Genomic DNA, 18,189 nt, shown 5'->3' on the forward strand with positions numbered 1-18,189 from the left:
TGTGTGGCAAGGAAAAATCCTGGCTGTCTGGCTATCTTGAAGATCAAATGTATGCAAATGCCTTTCCCAGCCAGTATCCCATTTGTATCTGTTATAAATAGCATTGGAGTAATTAGACATTTTTTGAATTGTGGAAGATCAAGGAATGCTTCTTAACCAAGCCCTGACTCCTCCAGCTTTTTGGTAGGTTCGTGTTTCTCCTGGGAGAACCCTTGTGTCAGACTGAACATTTGGAATTATAGCGAGAATAGTCTTGATCATGGAGTTATTCTGAGCAGAAAATGTGGGATTGGGATATTTTCCACAGTTAATCTTTGGTGTGAACAGGGCTGAGTCTGTGACTGCAGCTCCAAACACCGATCCCAGGCTCCAGCTCAGTTCCCTCGAAGAACAGCTGCAGTTTCCAGATGGAGTTTGCTTTGAAGTTGGGAGTTTGGGACTTTCTGACCTCCGTGACTCCGTGCCACCCTCTCTAAGAATCCTGGAAGAGTGGGGAAGTCTCCTAGCTGGCACAGGCTGTGCTTCACCATTGGCAGATGGCCCCTGGGGCTGCAGCCAGCTGGCGGCACTCGGCGCCGCCCATCGCCTTCCCTGAGCGATGCTGGGGTTGGCATGGAACCAGCTCCAGGATTGATGAGCTGTTACTGGCTCCTCTTGGGTCGCCATTTCCCTCCTCCCTTCCCAATCCCAGCTGGGTACAGCTGAGGATCTGGCCCAAAGTCTGGTTTTAGCAGTAGACTATTTATCTTTGGTGATGGAGAGTGCTCGCTTCATCCCGAGCAGAGAATGGGATGGCAGGAACAACTACACGTGTACAGATAAGCCATAAAAATTCATGGTGTAGAACTGCAAACGTATTTTGGCTGGTGTCTGTTCAATTGGAACACAATTATCCAGATGTGATCTGCTGGTTACTGCTGGGATTCAGGCAGTTCTTCTAGCCAGCAGCCCAAGGAAGAGAACAGCTGTGGAACATACACTCTGAAAATTTCAATAGGTCTTTAACCTTCGCAGCCATTTGTTCTGCAGTGTGACATTTAAAACAATAAACTTCGAAATGTGTGGACATGAGTAGAAGAAATCCATGGAAAGAAGTTCCCCTCTGGCTGGCAGCTAATGGATTGCAATCCAATTATCCATGGGTTATTCTTCTTTCTGCATTATGCAGGGCACATAATGAATGAGTACTGCTGGAGAAACATAGCTGAGGGCACAGGGCAGGATCTGGGATCTGAACACATGGCTGGCATGAACTGGAGGTGACCCAGTTGTTCACAGACCTGCTTGCTAATTGGGCAGTGTAAGCATGGCCAGCTGGACAAGTTTTCTTTCCCTTCCTCGTTGTGCTGCTTTTGGTGCCTGCTCAGCTCCTCTCTTCCTCTTGCAGGAGGAAGGCTGGAGTAGGACAGGGTGTAGCTCTCTTAGTCTATTAATAAGCACATTTTGAGAAGGAATTTTATACATTTGTTGGGGAAAGGTTTACTGAGCAAATGAGTTCTTGGAAATGCTGCTCAGTTTGTGGTCTCTGTCCTGTGTTTTGGGTTGAAGAAGGGATTACTCATTTCCTCTGTGTGTGATAATATATACAGCCATTAAATGCACACCCACACATTCTGCATGTGCCAGGTAGAACCTCCTTCTGACTTCTTTCACTGTTGTATTTAGTCCTTGTTAAACCTTCTAGAGGTGACCAATAACTTTATGTTCTATTTTTAGAAATCTCTTCATTGGCAGGAAAATGGGAAGGGAAGGTATTTCAAATATATTTTCCTTCTAGAAACGTTCCAGCATCTTTTGATGGAAGCATCCTAAGTCTTGTGATTGTAGCTACCTTAAGTGTTTAAAATTCTGCTTTTACTGAACTTCCCAATGCTTCAGCATCTGGTTCCCACTTGAGTATTTGTCTTTTTGTTGCCCTCACCACATCCCTCTCCCTGTAGGGATACCAGGACTCTTTCCTGTTCTCTTTCAGGAGAAGTCAGTATTTTTTTGGTGAAAGAATGTGTATTCTGGGTAAGAACTTTACCAGTCTCATAAAAAAATGGAAGACTGACACTTAAGCTACATGAGACTCAATATTAAAGTGTTTATTTTACTTCCTCTGAATCAGGGTCAGAACACACTTCAGGAGGAGGGAAAGTTTTCTTCCTTTGATGTATCTTGGATAAATGGTGCAAAGGAATTATGCACTAGGTGAAGAGAGTCATGCTGCCATGAATGCCCAAGAATAGATTCAGCTGCTTTGGGTGGGATCAAGCTCTACTCTTCATCCCACTGCTAATAAATAATAGCTCAAATTATCTAACACTGATGAATTCAGCTTTTTTTTATGTAATCTTCCTACTTGAACACATGTTCAGGACCAAAACTATGTTTTGGAGGTAATCCTCTGCCCTACCCTTCCAGGAAAGAGCTAAAGGGGGGGTGCCAGGTGGTATTTAAAATGATCCCACCAGGAATGAGGCACCAGCAGCAGATCCCTCCTGCCCTGGGACTGCCTTTCAGGCATGGCATTCCCAGCAGCTTACATGGACAGAAAAAGTGAGATCAAACCAGCCTGGTACACTGGCTGCTGGATTATGGTCAAGTTCCTGCCCCAGCTGACGCAGAGGGAGCCCTTTACAAAACCTGACTCCTGTTTGTGGGAACTGAAATCTTGAAAAGCTGGGTTCAGGAATGCCTGTGGTAATTTTCTTAATTAAAATCTAGTGTTCCTGAATCTACAAAATAAGTGGTGTGGCAGTGCAGCAGGGAACCACAGCCTGTTCTGCAGAGTGAGGCTCCCTGCAGCTGCTTGCTCTTCACTGTTTCAACCATGATCCCATCATTTCATTTCCTTGCATCTCCATGCTCAACATATTTTCCTTCCTCTTCACTCTTTGAAAAGCCAGATCTTGATGTCTTAAGCTGGTAAGGCCCAAAATAGCCAGGACTTGGAAAATGCCCAGCCCTGAGCCTCCCCATGGTCTCCTCATCTGCTTCTCAGGGCTGGCAGGGCTCAGCTGTCCATGTAAGGGGTTCTGGGATGAAGGCTGTCATTTATTAAAGCCAACAGGGACATTCCTGAGTTGGGGAGCTGATGACAGTGAGTCTGGAAGACCTCATTTCCATCTCAGCAAGGACTGGAGTGGTTTGGCAGGACTGGGGAACCTGCAGAGCTGACTCTGATGTTGTGCAGATAAATGTGAGGAACAAGCATCTTTCTGGTAAATGTCCTGGCTCTTCCTGTATGGTGGAAACTTGTCTTACAGGATATTTTTATAGGATGTCTTTCACACCCTCCCTTCCTCTGGAAACACTGGGAGGAACATCAACATCTGATCTCTGTAAAAGCACCTTTACTCTCTCTGTCATTTTTGGTGGTGATTGTGTGGCTGCCACTTTCCAACCAGTTCTGGGCAGAGCTGTCAGCATCACTGCTGTGCACAGCGTTGGGAGCACAAAGGATTCCTCAATGACACAAACCCAGTAATTTCCAGAGAACTGCAGTAAAACGCCTCTTGTAGCTAATTATCTGCTTAGTTAACATAGTAATACATGAGTCTGTGAAAGCCTAAATAGATTAAACAGAAGTGGAAGTTTCTTGTAAAAGCCATTGATTGCTTTATGTGCTAATCACTGATAATTATTTAACAGAAGACTTGCAGGGATGATTGTTCTGATAGCAGCTGAGAGGCTCAGACTGTGTAATTCTGTAAAGATCCATTTCCCCCATCCATGGGCAAATCCTGGCATTCTTTGTAGTCTCTGTCAATAATTCCCAAATTCAGAAAAGGTGAGTGATTTCTACAGCATATCCAGGATTAGCCACAAATTCCAGGTCGTATTCCTGTCAGAGCATGAGGGCTTGGTGAGATTTTAAACTGAGCCAGTCAAACTGGTGTTGTCCAGAGGGATCTGTGTTGGGTGGTGCTGCTGTCCCAGGCCTCCTCTCTGTGTGAAGGCAGAAGAGGATCCAGAATCCTTTAGCAGCAGCTGTTCCTGTGGGAAGGTAATTTGTAATCCCAGACTGCCATCCTTGAAATCGTGGGGGAGAGTTAAATCATGAGGGATTATTTTTTTTCCCCCATTTTTCAAATTCCCAGGTGGAAAGAAGTGGGCAGGAGGGAGGGAGCCCAGCTGCTGTGGCATGGAGCAGCTGCCCTGGGAGAGGTCCTTGGTGAGTCCCTGTAAAAAGCACATTTGTTCCTGAGCAGAAATGTGAATTTCCAGAATGAGTGCCCTGGGAATAGAGAGGAACAAGTGTTTCTGTGGGAGAGGAGACAAACTCTGTGGGCAATGCTCTCAATCCAGCACATGCAAGCCAGGGATTCCCAGTGCAGCCCTTCACTGCCGGCGAGGCTTTAGCTGAGGCAAGGTTTGGAGTGAAAACACCAAGGATGAGCCAAAGTCTTGGGGTTTTTTTCATGGTAAAGAGGGATATGCAGGTTCCTCGGCATGCCCAGGGACATTCTTTGCTGTGCAGGGACATCAGCACTGGTATCTTTTAATGCTGTCTGGGGTACAGAGGGCAGAATAGCCTGGTCCATGCTCCAGGGCAGGATTCACCTGCCTAAACCATGTGTGGCTAATGCCTATCTCACCTGGAGTGCACTGGGTGTTTTATGAGCCTTGCTAATTGAGATATTTAAAAAAAACCCTGAATCTGCAGTTTCAGTCAGTGACTATCTGCCCTGTCTATTTGTAGCAATTTCCTGTTATAGTTATTTTATCTATGGTTAAATAAGCAATTTCAGTTCTTTTCATTGTCATGTTTTCTAGACTTCATATCATTCCCATTGCTTTGTTTTGGGTTCTCTCCAGTTATTTCACATCATTCCTTGTAATGAAGTGCTCAGAGAAGGGATGCAGTGTTTCTGTTCCATTTTTGTCTGTGGGGAAAGCTGTTGCCCTTGTGATGGAGAGCAAACCAAAAAGAACTTTCCAAAGGACTCAAAGATAGCTGAGGTGCAGAGAATCATCTAAAGGCCTTATTTGGAACTGAAAAACTGAAGAAAAATTAAAATGTTTCATTAAAACAATGAGCTAAGCTTTATTACATGCTCCTTGGGGGTAGTGTAGTTTAAAAAGAACTCTAGTTCTGTGTGGTTTAAAGGACTGCAGTTTAAAGGACTGCAGTTGTCTCCATTCATTAAAACACTCAGAGCTTTTTGCCCTCACCTGCAGCCTGTGACCCGAAGTTGGATTTTCCATTTCACTGCTTGCTGCCCTCCCTGACCCCTGTGTGCTCCTCCCATGTATTTGTAATGTTCCCTATTACCTGCAGCCAGCTGCCTGCACTAATTACAGGGCCCTTTACACCCCCCCAAGGGCAGCAGGGCTGGTGTTGGTGCATTGCAGGCTGTAAATCAAGTTTGCATTTCTTCACCTTTTCTCCTGGTCTGGTCTTTTCTCCTTTCCTTTTAACGAGGCTATGGAGAAGAGGCAGCACACTGTGCTGTCACTGCTGCCAGGGTTTAATTGTGTTTGGCTTTGTGGTGGCAGCCATTTCCTGGAAAAATCCATGAAGATACCCTCAAATTCACATTGTCAGGGAAGAAAGATATAGAACTCCCTCTGAGAAAATGCACATTTGAAGCAATGCAAGTTAAGCCCAACATTTTCTGCTAAAAAGCAAGAAAATTTATTATGAATTTTTTAGCATAGAATGACTACATTTTGCAAACTGCTTTTTTCCTCTTAAAGAAAATGCCCTTAAAAGGCTGTCTTAACATGAAAAAATAGCTGTGTATTCCCTAAATGTGATAGATCAAGCAGTGCAGGAGAAAAAAATCCACTTCAGTGTGTGCTTTGGACAGAAACTTGCAGCAATCCCCATTTGTCAGCTTTTGTGATTTGTTATAATACACTGGGCTATGCAAGGTGCCAAATCAATGCACCACGTTCCCTATAGATGTGTTTATCCTTGGTTAACCAGGTTAAACCACTTAGCTCTTATTTCATTATCCCATTAGCAATCCAAACCCCATGGTTTTGGGTTCCAAGCTGATGTAGTTCCACGGGCAGCCCTTGAAATTTGCCAGAATCCCCTGGACTCCAGTAATTCTAATTGCAGTTGGCACAGATCTGAAATGCAGGCAGAGATAAGCTGTTGTGAGTCTTGGAGCATTGCAGAGCAAAATGGAAAATTCTTATTATATGAGGTTATTTGAGCAGATTTAACCATTCTAGGGCAAAAATAGTTTCAGCAGGGAGCTAAATTGTGGATCCATGTGATGATGTGTGTTCCTCTACAAATCAGGGTGAGATGCAAGAGTAATTGCATGTGAACTTGGGGTGTTTTGCTGCAGACTCTTTTCTGGTGCTCATGGGAATGATCCCTTGAGTCCTTTTAGTGTCTGGTTTTCTGTGGAATCAAAGAATTTTATTACTATAGGCTTGTCCCAGCTTTTGCCTGACATTGCAGACCCCAACCATTGTCCCCACTCCTTCCCCACTCCCTTCCCTGGTCCAATGACTTGTTTATATCCTCTGCTTTTAGAGATTTACGCTTCAACCACATCAAGGAGATACAGCCTGGAGCCTTCAGAAGACTGAAGAACCTCAACACACTGTGAGTTGCACTCCAAGGAGATCCATTTATTACTTGTGTTAGCACTGTTCCCTAAAATGGCTTAAAAGTGGCCTTGGGCTTTTATTTATTTCAGTCAAGTTGTGCATATCCAGACAAAGTTTTAAAATTCCATCTGTTCCACCCTGTGTCATGTTTCCTTTTTTGAAAAATGTGGTGTTTAATAACTTTCATTTTTCACAATTAACCTCTCTGCTTAAAAATAACATGATGATGTGCTCTAGCACTGACTGAAGATGTTTGAGCAGGTATGGCCTTAGAGTAGCCCATAAAGGAAGTTCCCATCTGGGATCAAGACAGTGGAGGGGTGGATTAAAATCATCTTCCTTTCCATGGTCTCCTCTAACTCATGAACCACTTCAGTTGATCTGTGTGAGTTCCACTGAGCATCCTTCAAATGCCATCTTTCCCTTGGCCCTAGGAGAGGTGCCTACATCTACCCTGCTCCAGGTAGGAATGGGGGTGGAAAGCTGCCCCTCCAGTCTTGTATCACACTCTCACATCACTGCACACACTGCTGCACTAACCAGCTGCTCACTCTTCCCAAAGGGAATCCTGGGATTCTCTGCTCCTTCTGGCTGCTGCAGGGCTGAGGGCTTGGAGACAGATCTGAGTGCATCTGCACCCCGCAGCCAAGGAGCTGCAAGCACAGCATCTCCCAAATCAGAACCAGAAGCTGTGTCAGCACAGCACTGTACTGGATGCAGTTGGGATGTTGGGACTCAGATCTAATTGCTTGAGCTGTGACACGGTGCTAACAGCCATAGGATTTCCAGGTCCAAGTGAAATTCCTCAGTGAGGCAGGGCAGCTCCTTTGGGAACCTGACAGATGTTTGTACATCCATGATCCCAAATGATAACAGAAATTCAGGTTGCTTTTTCTCTCTGGCCTTGAGCCATCTGAAGTCCCTGATCCTGTGAAGGTGGCAGAGCTGAAGGAAGGCAAACCTGGGCAATAAGGAATTCAGTCAACACTAAGTAGCTGTAGGAAAAGTGGGATTACAGCAGGACTTTACTACTGAGACCTGCTGAAGTGTTATCTTTGAAAAATCAGCGTTTGCCAAAGATCCTTGCACTCTGTGTGTGGGGCTGAGTGGCCAAGCCATGAGTGCAGGATGCTCAGCGTACCCTGGTTCTGGCCAGGACAGGTGCTCTTCAAGTGGGCTGATCAAAAACTTCACTGCCACTGGTGCTGTTCATCCAGAACAGCTCAGGCTGGTCTCTCAAACAGCACTGTGTGGTACTTAGTTGCCAAAAAAAATAGGGAACAAAGGATGCTTTGGATGGATGTCTGTAATTTGAGATAGCAAATAAATGAGAGAACACTATCTAGAGAGATAATAGAGTCCAAATCTGTAGGGTTTTGTCTTATCACCAAGCTCTGCTGAGGCCTCTTGATCTCCAGCCCTGCTCTTCCTTCCCTGGAGCTCTCCTGAGTGAGGGAACAAAGGGTTCCAGATGATGTCATCTCAGGGTGCTGCAGGCAGATGTTTGGCATCAGCTCCCAGGACCACCAGCGAGTTTCAGCAGAGCCCTGGGGAAAAGGAGGATGCTGGCAGGGCTTCACTGGGTCAGAGGCTCCACCCAACCTGCTGAGCTTTGTAAAGGTCCCAATTCCTGCCCTGCCAGCTCCTTGGACTGGGCAGGTCTCTGACCCCTGCAGGATTTTGCTTCTGTCTTCTGACTCCTCCACTCTGTGCAGAGTAGATACAGATAGAGCCTGGCTGAGGGGAGGGACCTGTCTCTCTCTAGCACCTGTTTGAGCTCTGTGAATGTCTCCAGTTCTTTTTCCTTTCTGTCTCCACACCTTCCTGGACAGAGACCTCAAGGACAGCAAGTCCATGAGCAGATGCTAGAGGGAATAGGCAGGAATGCCCCCCTGGCATCCCTGAGCTCATGATTTGGGGTGCCAGGGCAGAAAGAACAGTGTATTTTCACTGATGGTGGGCAGACACTCCTGTTTTCCCTCAACAGTGTCCTGTGGCCATTGTCAGAGCTGGAATACTGGACCAGGTGAAACACTGCTCTAACAAAATACTGCCTTTTTATGTTTGGATTCTGAAAATGAACCTGATTTGCCAAGGCAACCTTTCCATTTCGATAGTAGTTCTTATGCTTAGTTGTATTTCCTGGTCTGGCCAGCAGACTGGAACACTCAGTCATTCTCACACTTGTAGTAAACTCCCACGGCTGAAGAGTTTGATAACTGACTGAGAGAACATTGGACCTCACACTCCTGAAGAAAATTTCACTCCAGGAGCTTTGGTTTGTCCAATTCCCACATCAAAACTGACAAGGGCTGAAGAATTTGCTGTGTTTCTTAGATGGTAAATTTTGCCTGAGGACTTAGATAGCTCTTCAAGTGATAAAGAGAATAAATCCTTTAAAATCCCTGAGAGACTTCCTGGGAAAATTTGTCCAGAAAATTTGAAGTGAGAGGTTTGGAGGATAAAATAGCTCAGGTTCCACTTGCAGAGCTCTGAGCTTGCAGCTTTCTGCCATTGAATTTAAACAAATCTTCCATAAGCAAATAAATGTTTTTAAAAGAGCTTTTCCCACTAATGGCAGAGGAAGAGCAGCAGATTCTGGTGAAGCTTCTGTTCTCCATCTCCTTTAGGGCAGGGTGGCTGTTCTGTGTCCAAGTTTGACAGTTTATAAACCACCCTGAAAAGGAAACCTTTGTAGCCTGTGTTGGATGCAGGGAAATGGGTTGAGAGCCTGACAGGAGAGGAGCCTGTGTGGATGTCCAGTGGGGCTGTACTACAGTTCAGACCCTCCCCTCTGCTTTCCTCTGGTGTGGGAGATTTGATCAATCACAGAGCACTACTTTAGCATTAAAACCAGGAGCTTTGTTTGTGGAAGAGTCACAGTCACTGTTTGCTTCCAGCTGGGCACTCCTGGTGCAGCACCACAGGTAATGAGCAGGTATCCTAAATCCTGCACCACTGGGAGCTTCCTGTGTGCAGGTGGAGAAGTTCTCTTGGGCTGAACATCTCAGAGAGTTGTAAGATTTCCTTGTCCCCTCCTGCTGGCTCTGCCCTGCTCCCATTTGTGCAGGTGGTGGTGGGTATTTTTAAACTTTTAACATTTCCCCTTGGTACAAAAAAAAAAAAAAAAAAAAAAAGAAAAAGTAGTGGGGAGAGTGAGGCAAAACCTCTCTTGTGTGCCATCCCCAGATGTTTTGCTGCAGTTTGCCATCACTTGCTGCATGGCTGAAGCCAACATTAGCTCAGAGCTTTCTCTCTGTGGGAGAGAAAGGAAATGCTGTGAGCCCATGGTGAGGCACAGCCTCTCCCTGCTTTCCAGTTTTTGCTCCTTTAGGTCATTTCTGGGTGGGGATGGATGATGACACCCCTGTGATTCCCACAGGAGTCACTGCCCTGTCAACCCCTTTGGTTCACTGCTGTATTTTCAAACCACAGCCAAAGGGCAGCTGCTCCCTGGGTCTCTCCAGCACCCACAGAAACGTCCAAGCCAGGGACCAAAGTTTCTGTACATCCTTTACATCCCCAGTGTGTATTTTGGTGTTCCTGAAGCAAGAGAAGGGACTCTGTGGAGACCACATTGCTTGTGCCTCTGCCCAGCCCTCTGCCCTCTCACTGCTCACATCACGTTCCTCTTTCTGCTCAGGTGGGAGTAAAACACTTCTGGTGAGTCCTGCAGCTCTGCTTTAGGTGAAGAGCCTCAGAGTGAACAGAGCAGCAATGTGGAGTTTCTGCCTTTTACTCTCTAGTAACTCCTGAGAGAATGTGTTCCTGCCAGCAAGGAGGGGATGTCAGAGCCTGCTTGGATCTCAGAATAAAAGTTCCTCCCTTAAATGTGGGAAATAACTTTTCCAGATCATTCTGTCAACAAGGGGGAATGTGTGGTTGAACATAAAACTCAATTTTTCTCCCCCTCTAAATACACTGCGTGATGATTTCTATTAATGGTGTGAGGCAAAAAAGAGCTGTTTTGTCACAATGCTGCAGCATGTGGATTGTCAAAAGAAAGGAGGAAAGAGAACATGGTTTGAGTCTGTATTCTGTCCTGTCACATCATTTAATACATTCTTCAAAACAGAAAACCACTCATTTCATGAAACTTCCAGGCCTGTGCCTGGAAACCTAGAGAGAGGGTGGGGAAGGAGAAAGGAGAGGCAGTCAGCACATAAAACCTAGAGGAAAGAGGATATAAAATGTTCTCTTGGTGAATCTGTGCCAAATCTCATGGTGCTTGTATAGCTCAAACATCCCAGAGGAGTTTGGCAGGAATAAAACCTGTGTGATTGAGTTCTCCTACTTATGTGGAGTCCAGTTCCTGGGGCATGAAGTGGAATGCCCCATCCTATTGCCAGGAAACGTGCTTCTGATACTTTTAATTTAGCCTGTTTTGCTACAGGGTGTGGTTAAGATAATGAGAGAGTTAATGATCTTCCCAGCCTCTGTCTGCCAGAGCATTTATTCCCAGCAGATCTGGGTCCCAGCTTTCAGCCCTCTAAGGGTAGCAGGAATTTGGGCATTTTGGCTATGGATGGCAGCTGGGACCAGCAGCCAGGCCATGCCAGGATCTGGCACACTTCTCTGCCTGGGTGAATTGCACAGGAGTCAAGGAGCAGGCAGCTGTGCAGGAGCCATCCAAGCTCTTTCCAGGAGCCAGCTGTGCTGCCTTGTCCGTGGTTTTCTCTGAAAGCAGCATTTTGGAATGAGTGGGCTATTAGGGACTTCAGCATTATCTCACTTTCCAGCGTTTTCCAGGACTTATCCTTCCATTACAATGGGGAATCCTGAGACAGGAAGCAGAGATGGCTTCTTCCATTCACTTCTTATTCTTAAATCAGGCCATGAACAAATTTTTAAGTATCAGACGATGAGATAAGAGCCCTGTGTGCTGTTTGCCATCTGAACTTCCAGGATTCATCTTATTTGGCTGGGTCAGTGATTACACTCCCTTGGACTGTACAAAATAGCCAAGACAACAAAACAGAATGGGATAATGCTTTTAAATAGCCTCAAAACACAGCCAGACAACAGAATGGAATTTGAAATCCCAGTGGAGATCAGTCCTGGTCTGAACTCTGAGCATTAAAGTTAGCAATCAGCAAAGAGCTCCAGACTGTGCTGCTGCATGGGGCTGCTCAGGCTGTTGGTGTGACCCTGCTCACCTGGTCACTGCCACCTGTCCCCTGGGAGGCAAATGGCCACTGCCAGGTGTGTGCCAGGTGCTCACATCCATGGGAATTACACTCAGAAGTGGGACCAAGGCTCAGAAACCAGAGCAGGATCTGCCTTGTCCTGCTCTGGCCAGAGATGAAAGCTGATGAGGCAGGAAGGAAGCAGGGCTGGTGCCTGGGTTGTCTTGGTCCTGTGGACAAATAGACAAAAGTCCTCTCCCACACTGCCCTCAGGCAGTCATTTCCAACCCTGGGTGTTCAGTCATCAAATAAACTTTTGGGTTGATGCTCAGGGACTGTATTTCCACTCAGCATGGCTGGCTGTCAAAGTGGGATCGTGTGTTCCAAGGACTTGACATCATTTTTGCATCCTTAAGAGTGAGCCCGGGCTGTTTGACCTCAGCTCTGTGTGTGGAGCCATTGCTTCCAGCTGTGCAGGAGCTTTCCAGCCTTCTCTGCCTTCACCTCTTCAGGCTGCCTGTGCCCAGCCCTGGGATGTGCAGCCTGGCAGTGGCACCCTCACCTGGGGTGTCAGGGCAGCCAATCCAGGGAGGATGAGCAAATCCAGGGTAATGAGGTTTTTCTCAACCCCTCATTGCCTGACTTACAAAGTTGTTTCCTCTTGGGTTTCTCACATGCTTTTTCTGACCCTCAGTGTAGTTCTCCACCTGAGAAAAAGCTGGTGGGAAGCTGGTCTGGTTCAGCTGCCTGGAGAGATCTTGTGAAGCTACCAACACATGTGTGTGTGCTTCTGACATCTTCTATCTCCTCTGTCATCCTTGCGGTGTTTGATTTCACCTTCATCTTCTTTTCCCACAAGTTTTTTACCCTTTCTTCCCATCTCTTTGTCTTTTCTCTCCATCCTTTACCTGCACAAACTGTTTTTGGCCAGGAAAACCTTGGCTTGTAATGACAGAGGCTTGGCTGCTCTTTTTTTGTCCAGAAAAGTGGGGAAAAGATTGGGTTTTGCTGCAGGGAAAGTGCTGAACTGTCTTCTCACCTGCTGCCTGGTGGCAGATTGTTTCTGAGGAGCAGAGCTAAGGCAAAAATCAACTTGTAAAATGCACTTCCAGTACATGTGTTTAATGTGACCCAACATAGTAGGGTCTGGCTGCTGCACAGAAATTGCTATTTTTCCTACAGCACCTGAAAAATAAATCTTTGTAGTACAGAGTCACAAATTCCTTCTCTGCCCACAGCTCCATTTAGGAATTTTAAAAATGAGTGGTGGCTGGTGAAATCCTTCCTCTGGGCTATTCAGCTCCACCAGCTCTGAGTTTTGCCAGACCTGAACCTCAGTGGGAGCCACAGCGAGAGCCCCCGGGAGTGTGACCGGGCAGCCACGAGGAGCAGCTCCACTTTGTGTGTTAGGGAGCTATTTATAAGTGATTTATTGTGCTTTCTCCGTGTTGGGCTTGGCAGGGGCTGCAGCAGAGCTCTGCAGGGCTCAGCTCTGTGGTTACACTGCTGCACAGCGTGGCTCTTGCAGAGCTGGGCTGTTCCTGGCCACTGGCACCAGCCATCAGTTGCACACACAGCCATGGCAACTGCACACACTGGTGTCACAGGGCTCTCCAGTGCCACGTGGCCCAGAGGCTTTGGATTAAAATCTGGCACAAAGCTCCTGAGATCGAAAGAGGTTGTCTCTGAGCAGCCTCAGGAGTCAAAGTTGAATTTATTTCTTTCTCATTTGTGGGTATCAGTTACAAAGTGATTAGAGCAAAGCTATTAGCATTTTGTGGCTCCTATAACTCCACTGGGAACTGGTGTTTTAAACTCCATTTGTACTTCTGCACTCCCCTGCTCACTTGTTGAACACAACCTGGCACCTCCAAAACCCAGCATGGTTGGACAAGAGTGGCAGCAATGATTTAATGTCTTACTCCCCACTGCTTCTTTCTGCCTGCCTCCCATCCCTTCATCCCTTTCCTGAATGAAATTGTCACTTTGGGATGAAAACTGTGGAAAAAGGTAAGGAAAATACTTTGAACACTGCAATATTGGAAGTACTTAGCCCCTCTGGGTGAGAAACCTTCTCACTGCCTTGGCTGGTGTGAGGACCCAAACTTTGACTTGCTAACCCCATTAAATCCTAAATTCTGAGACACCTGGCCTCAGAATTTTTCAGTGGGCATCCAAGAACAGAAATTCCACAAATCTCACACCTGCTGACTTCACCAGCTGTGTTTTTCTTTCTTGATTTCAACAGGCTGCTGAACAATAACCAGATAAAACAAATTGTGAGAAGATCCTTTGAAGATCTGGAGAATTTGAAATACCTGTGAGTTGATAGCTCAGTAATTTCTTGACCTCTTCAAAATCTAGCAGCCCACTTTTAATATTTGCCAGTCAAGGATGTACTGTGTGTGTTTGGAGTTGAGTGTCAGGGGTATAAAACATTGCCCTTGAACCCAGGCAGCAAGTTCTGAGGGTCATTGCTGCTGCCTGTGACTTTTTAGAACACAACTGCTGATCAGTTCCCCTAATGCTGTTTCCTTTCTCTCCTTTTGAAAGCTACCTTTATAAAAATGAAATCCAGAGCATCCAGCAACGTGCCTTCCACGGGCTCCATTCCCTGGAGCAGCTGTAAGTACAGATGAGCCTTGTTTGCATGCTGTGCTCCCAGCCTTGGGGAGCAGCAGGCTCTTAGCAAGGGGTAGGATGAAGCTTCTGCTCTTTTCTCATCCAGATTTGCCAGACTACACTGGGTTCATTTCACAACAGCTGTTCTGAGTATTGGTTTTGGTTAGTCAGTGCTGAGGTCTCTTCCTGCTGGTGTTCCATATGTTTCCTCCTGCCCCCAAACCTCTGGAGCATAGGAAGAACCCAGCTGTGCTTCTGATGGTCTTTATTTCCAAGGACCTCATGAGGGAGGAGAGAGGGGTCTGCAGGAGGGCTGGGAGCAGAAGGCTCTGCTGGGTTTGTGTCTGGGGATTCCTCTTTCCTTAAATTGAGGGTGCTGGTTGATTTTCTGTCTCACCCAAAGCTCTGCTGGAAATGAATGGATGCAGTGCAAGCTGAGAGCTGGGGCAGCCAAGTATCCCTGGGAGCTACCAGGGTGGTGGTGCTCCCATGCTGTAAAGCATCTGGAAATTGCAGTGGGGGAAGATGATGGAACCAAACAAACACAGTCATGACCTTCCCTCGAGCTGCGTGGCACTCAAGCTGAATCTGGGCTGGAGGGAGGGAACCTTGTGTGCTTTCCTGGCAGCTGGAGTCCATCACTCCAACAATCCCCGTTTGCTCCCCTTCTGTCTGGGGCAAAACTCTGCTGTTTATTCAAAGAATGTTTGGGTTTTGACTCTTAGTGCACCACTCTCAAGGTGAGATGGGCAGACTGAGGTCTGACTCTTCTGAAGTGCCTTCCTAAACTGGGACTGGATTTTTCTTCCTTGGGACTGGTGGAGAGAGTGTGAGTTTGGATATTTGAATCACAGATACGTTGAATGGTTTGGCTTGGAAGGGATCTCAGAGCTCATTTCATTCCAAAGGCCTGCCATGGGCAGGGACACCTTCCCCCATCCCAGGTTGCTCCCAGCCCCATCCAACCCCTTGGACACTTCCAGGGATGGAGCAGCCACAGCTTTTCTGGGCACCCTGGGACTGGACTCCTCCACCCTCACAGGGAACAATTCCTTCCTAAGGATTTATTCTTCCTAAATAATTTAAATATAGGAATTGTGTCATTGGAGAGCAGGGACCAAAGGTGAAACTGGTCTAATTCCTGAATTGTTCCCAGCTGCAGCATTTATAGGGCTGGAATGTGACCAAGGACTTTGCTGTAAAAGGAATAGGATCCAGCTTGTTCTCCAGGTTGACAGCACAAGAGGACAGAGCATAACTGGAAGTTTCAGGCAATCCTAACAATAGGTGTGCCATCAAGCCTGTGTACAATGTCGTTTTTCGTCAGCCAACTCAGCAAGGATGCCTGGGAGAAAATTTAGGAAGCTGGAACTGGCTTTAAGCTGAGCTTAGAGAGCTGATGCTGCCCACAGGGATATTTCAGCAGTGAGTGTTCCAGACTTGATGTCATGAATAAAAGAAAAAAACCAAAACCAACAAACCCTCAAAACCAACAAACAACCCGCTGAAAGTCCCATCTGTTTTCAATCCCAGGCAGGCTTAACTCCAGAAGAAATAGCTTTGCTCAAATCCTACCCCGTTCTCCTGTCCCCACAAGCCAGCTTTTCAAGAAAAAGAATAACCCAAGTGATGGGCAGGATCAGATGCTTTCCTCAAGGTCCAAAGCAATCTCAGCAGGCATCTGAGAGTGATTGGAGCACGTCCCTGTCTTCCCCACTGTGACCCTCCAGTGCAGAATCTGAGTCACCCCCTGTGATACTGGACCATTTATCATGAATCCTTCCATTACAAATCAAGCAGCCATGTGGAGGCTTAGGCAATTATTTCTCAGTTCAGTCAGCTACAATAGCAGAATGAGTATTTGTAGATCTGTGATTAATCTGTGTCTGCTGTGAAATTTATGCCTGTGTAAAATAAAGGGGAATCGTTTAGGCAATTTGGGGACTGTAAAAAATCCATCTAAAGATCAGGAATGTGTCAGCTGTGCTGGTGAATGTCATAGCTCATGGCAACAGGGAGGCTCAGGTATTGTGGTGAGCTGCTCTGCAGGCACCTCATTTCTATTCTTGATGGCAAGAGGTGACCTGGGACAGGCTGGAGGTCCCCTTGGCCTCTGGAGTGGCAGGTCACACTTTGGATTTTAGTGGAACTAAAAATATTAAACTGTATTAGCAGAAAAGCCAAGCTGGCTACTGTGTTTGTCTGTGGAAACTGGGGACACTAACATGGATTCTGGCTTCTCCACAGCTGCCCTGAGATGAGTGGTGACACCTGGGGGGCACTGGTGGGTTGATCTGGAAAGATCTTCTGTCTTTTAAATTCAATCTGTGTGTGATTTCTGTCACAGGTACCTGCACTTCAACAACCTGGAAAGTCTGGAGCTGGAGACTTTTAGTGACCTGCCTAAACTTGAAAGGCTGTGAGTAAAGATGGGATATTTCTTAGGACTCAGAGGGTGAGGAGAAGGGGGAAAACCCCTTTATTTAGTGTAGCAGTTTTGCTAGCATGGACTGTGATATCCAAAATGCAAAAAGAAACTTCTGTAAAGGAAGAGATTTTACATAATTGCCGAGGGGGAAGGTGACTGAGGATGTAAAGGGAATTTCCCATTTTATGTTCAGGTTTCCATCTAAATGGGAGTAAATCTGCAAAAAGTCCTACAGCTGGTCAAGCCAAGTGAAATTTTACTCTGAGCATAAGGTCAGCAACGTTAGTCACTGTTGGGCAGAGTGAGCTAAAAAAGGGGGGTGGAAAAGGGATAAAGTCTAACAAGAAAAACACACATCCTTCTTGAAAGCAGTAAGGAAATGGAGTCTCCTGCTCCCCAGGATTGCTTCTAGCAGTAATGGAGCCACCAGCACAACAGTCCATGTGTGGTTCCCACTCCATGGAGAAACCAGCAGACTTTTCTGGGCTCTGTGGAAATGTGCCTTATATCCATACATGCCAAAGAAATAAAACTGTGGGATCCCACACCCTTAGGAAAATTCAGACCTGGATCTGTACATGGCTGATCTCAGTCACTGTACTAGATCCAACAAAAATTCTGGATTTAAATTTTAAAGGAAGGTTTTTCAGCCTCCAGGCTGGGCAACCAGGCTGGACTCTGGTGCACACGTGCATGTGCAGACATTTGCACTCGAGCTGTGCTGCTTTTGTGTTCTCTCCTGTTCCACCACCTACTAAAATTGCTTCATCTCTTTTATCAATGGTCTCTTATGAATTTTAGATGTAACCAACACAAGTAAATTCCCCCACCATTATGGGAATGGGGAGTTAATGATCCCCTCTTGATCCCCACTAATATTGTGCATTTTAGCACAATCAGGGTTTCTCCCAAAGAGCTGGAGAGTTTTGTGTGTGTGCTAAGACTCTCGAAGTGAGAATTTGCCTCAGTTTTGTTCAGAGATGAGCCCAGTTTAGGTGGCTGTTGTCTGAATTAGATTTGCTCATGGATTTGGGTTAATAACTAGATGGAGTCTGAGGCAGGAGTTGTCTAACACCAATGGCTGCCCTTGTGGAATTGTCACGTCATCTGCACAAGGGAAGGAAAAGATCCCTTCTAAACTGGAGCTGACCCAGGCCCAGAAAACAGAGGGTGGGTCCAGTCTGAGGGGATTTTGTGCCCTTTCTCCTCGCTGTGCAGAGAAACTGGAAGGCTCCAGTTCAAACCTGTTCCATCCCATCCTGAGTCACCGTTTCCAGCCCACACCTGCTCTCGCCTTTGGCATGTTATGTCACACCCACCAAGGGATGAAATCCCTCCAGCTCATGGCAGCAAACATGGAATTTAAACACTGAGCTCCATTTTGATGAGTGGCCTTTGCATTTAAACCGAGTTGTGACCTGGGGTGTTTTCATCCTCACAGTGCAAATACTGAAT

At 46.4% G+C, this 18,189-nt stretch overlaps 1 protein-coding gene across 1 annotated transcript in view; it reads left to right on the top strand.

The window, feature by feature from the left end:
* The window catches only part of LOC103818710 (peroxidasin homolog), a 42,082-nt gene that overhangs the window by 2,080 nt on the left and 21,813 nt on the right, over positions 1-18,189 (top strand). Inside the window, exons 2-5 of the mRNA XM_009093100.4 lie at positions 6,482-6,553; positions 13,933-14,004; positions 14,238-14,309; positions 16,654-16,725. Of these exons, the coding sequence (XP_009091348.3) occupies positions 6,482-6,553; positions 13,933-14,004; positions 14,238-14,309; positions 16,654-16,725 (288 nt within the window). The remainder of the gene's footprint in view (positions 1-6,481; positions 6,554-13,932; positions 14,005-14,237; positions 14,310-16,653; positions 16,726-18,189) is intronic.

This window comes from Serinus canaria, chromosome 20 (assembly GCF_022539315.1).
Source record: "Serinus canaria isolate serCan28SL12 chromosome 20, serCan2020, whole genome shotgun sequence".
NCBI lineage: Eukaryota > Metazoa > Chordata > Aves > Passeriformes > Fringillidae > Serinus > Serinus canaria.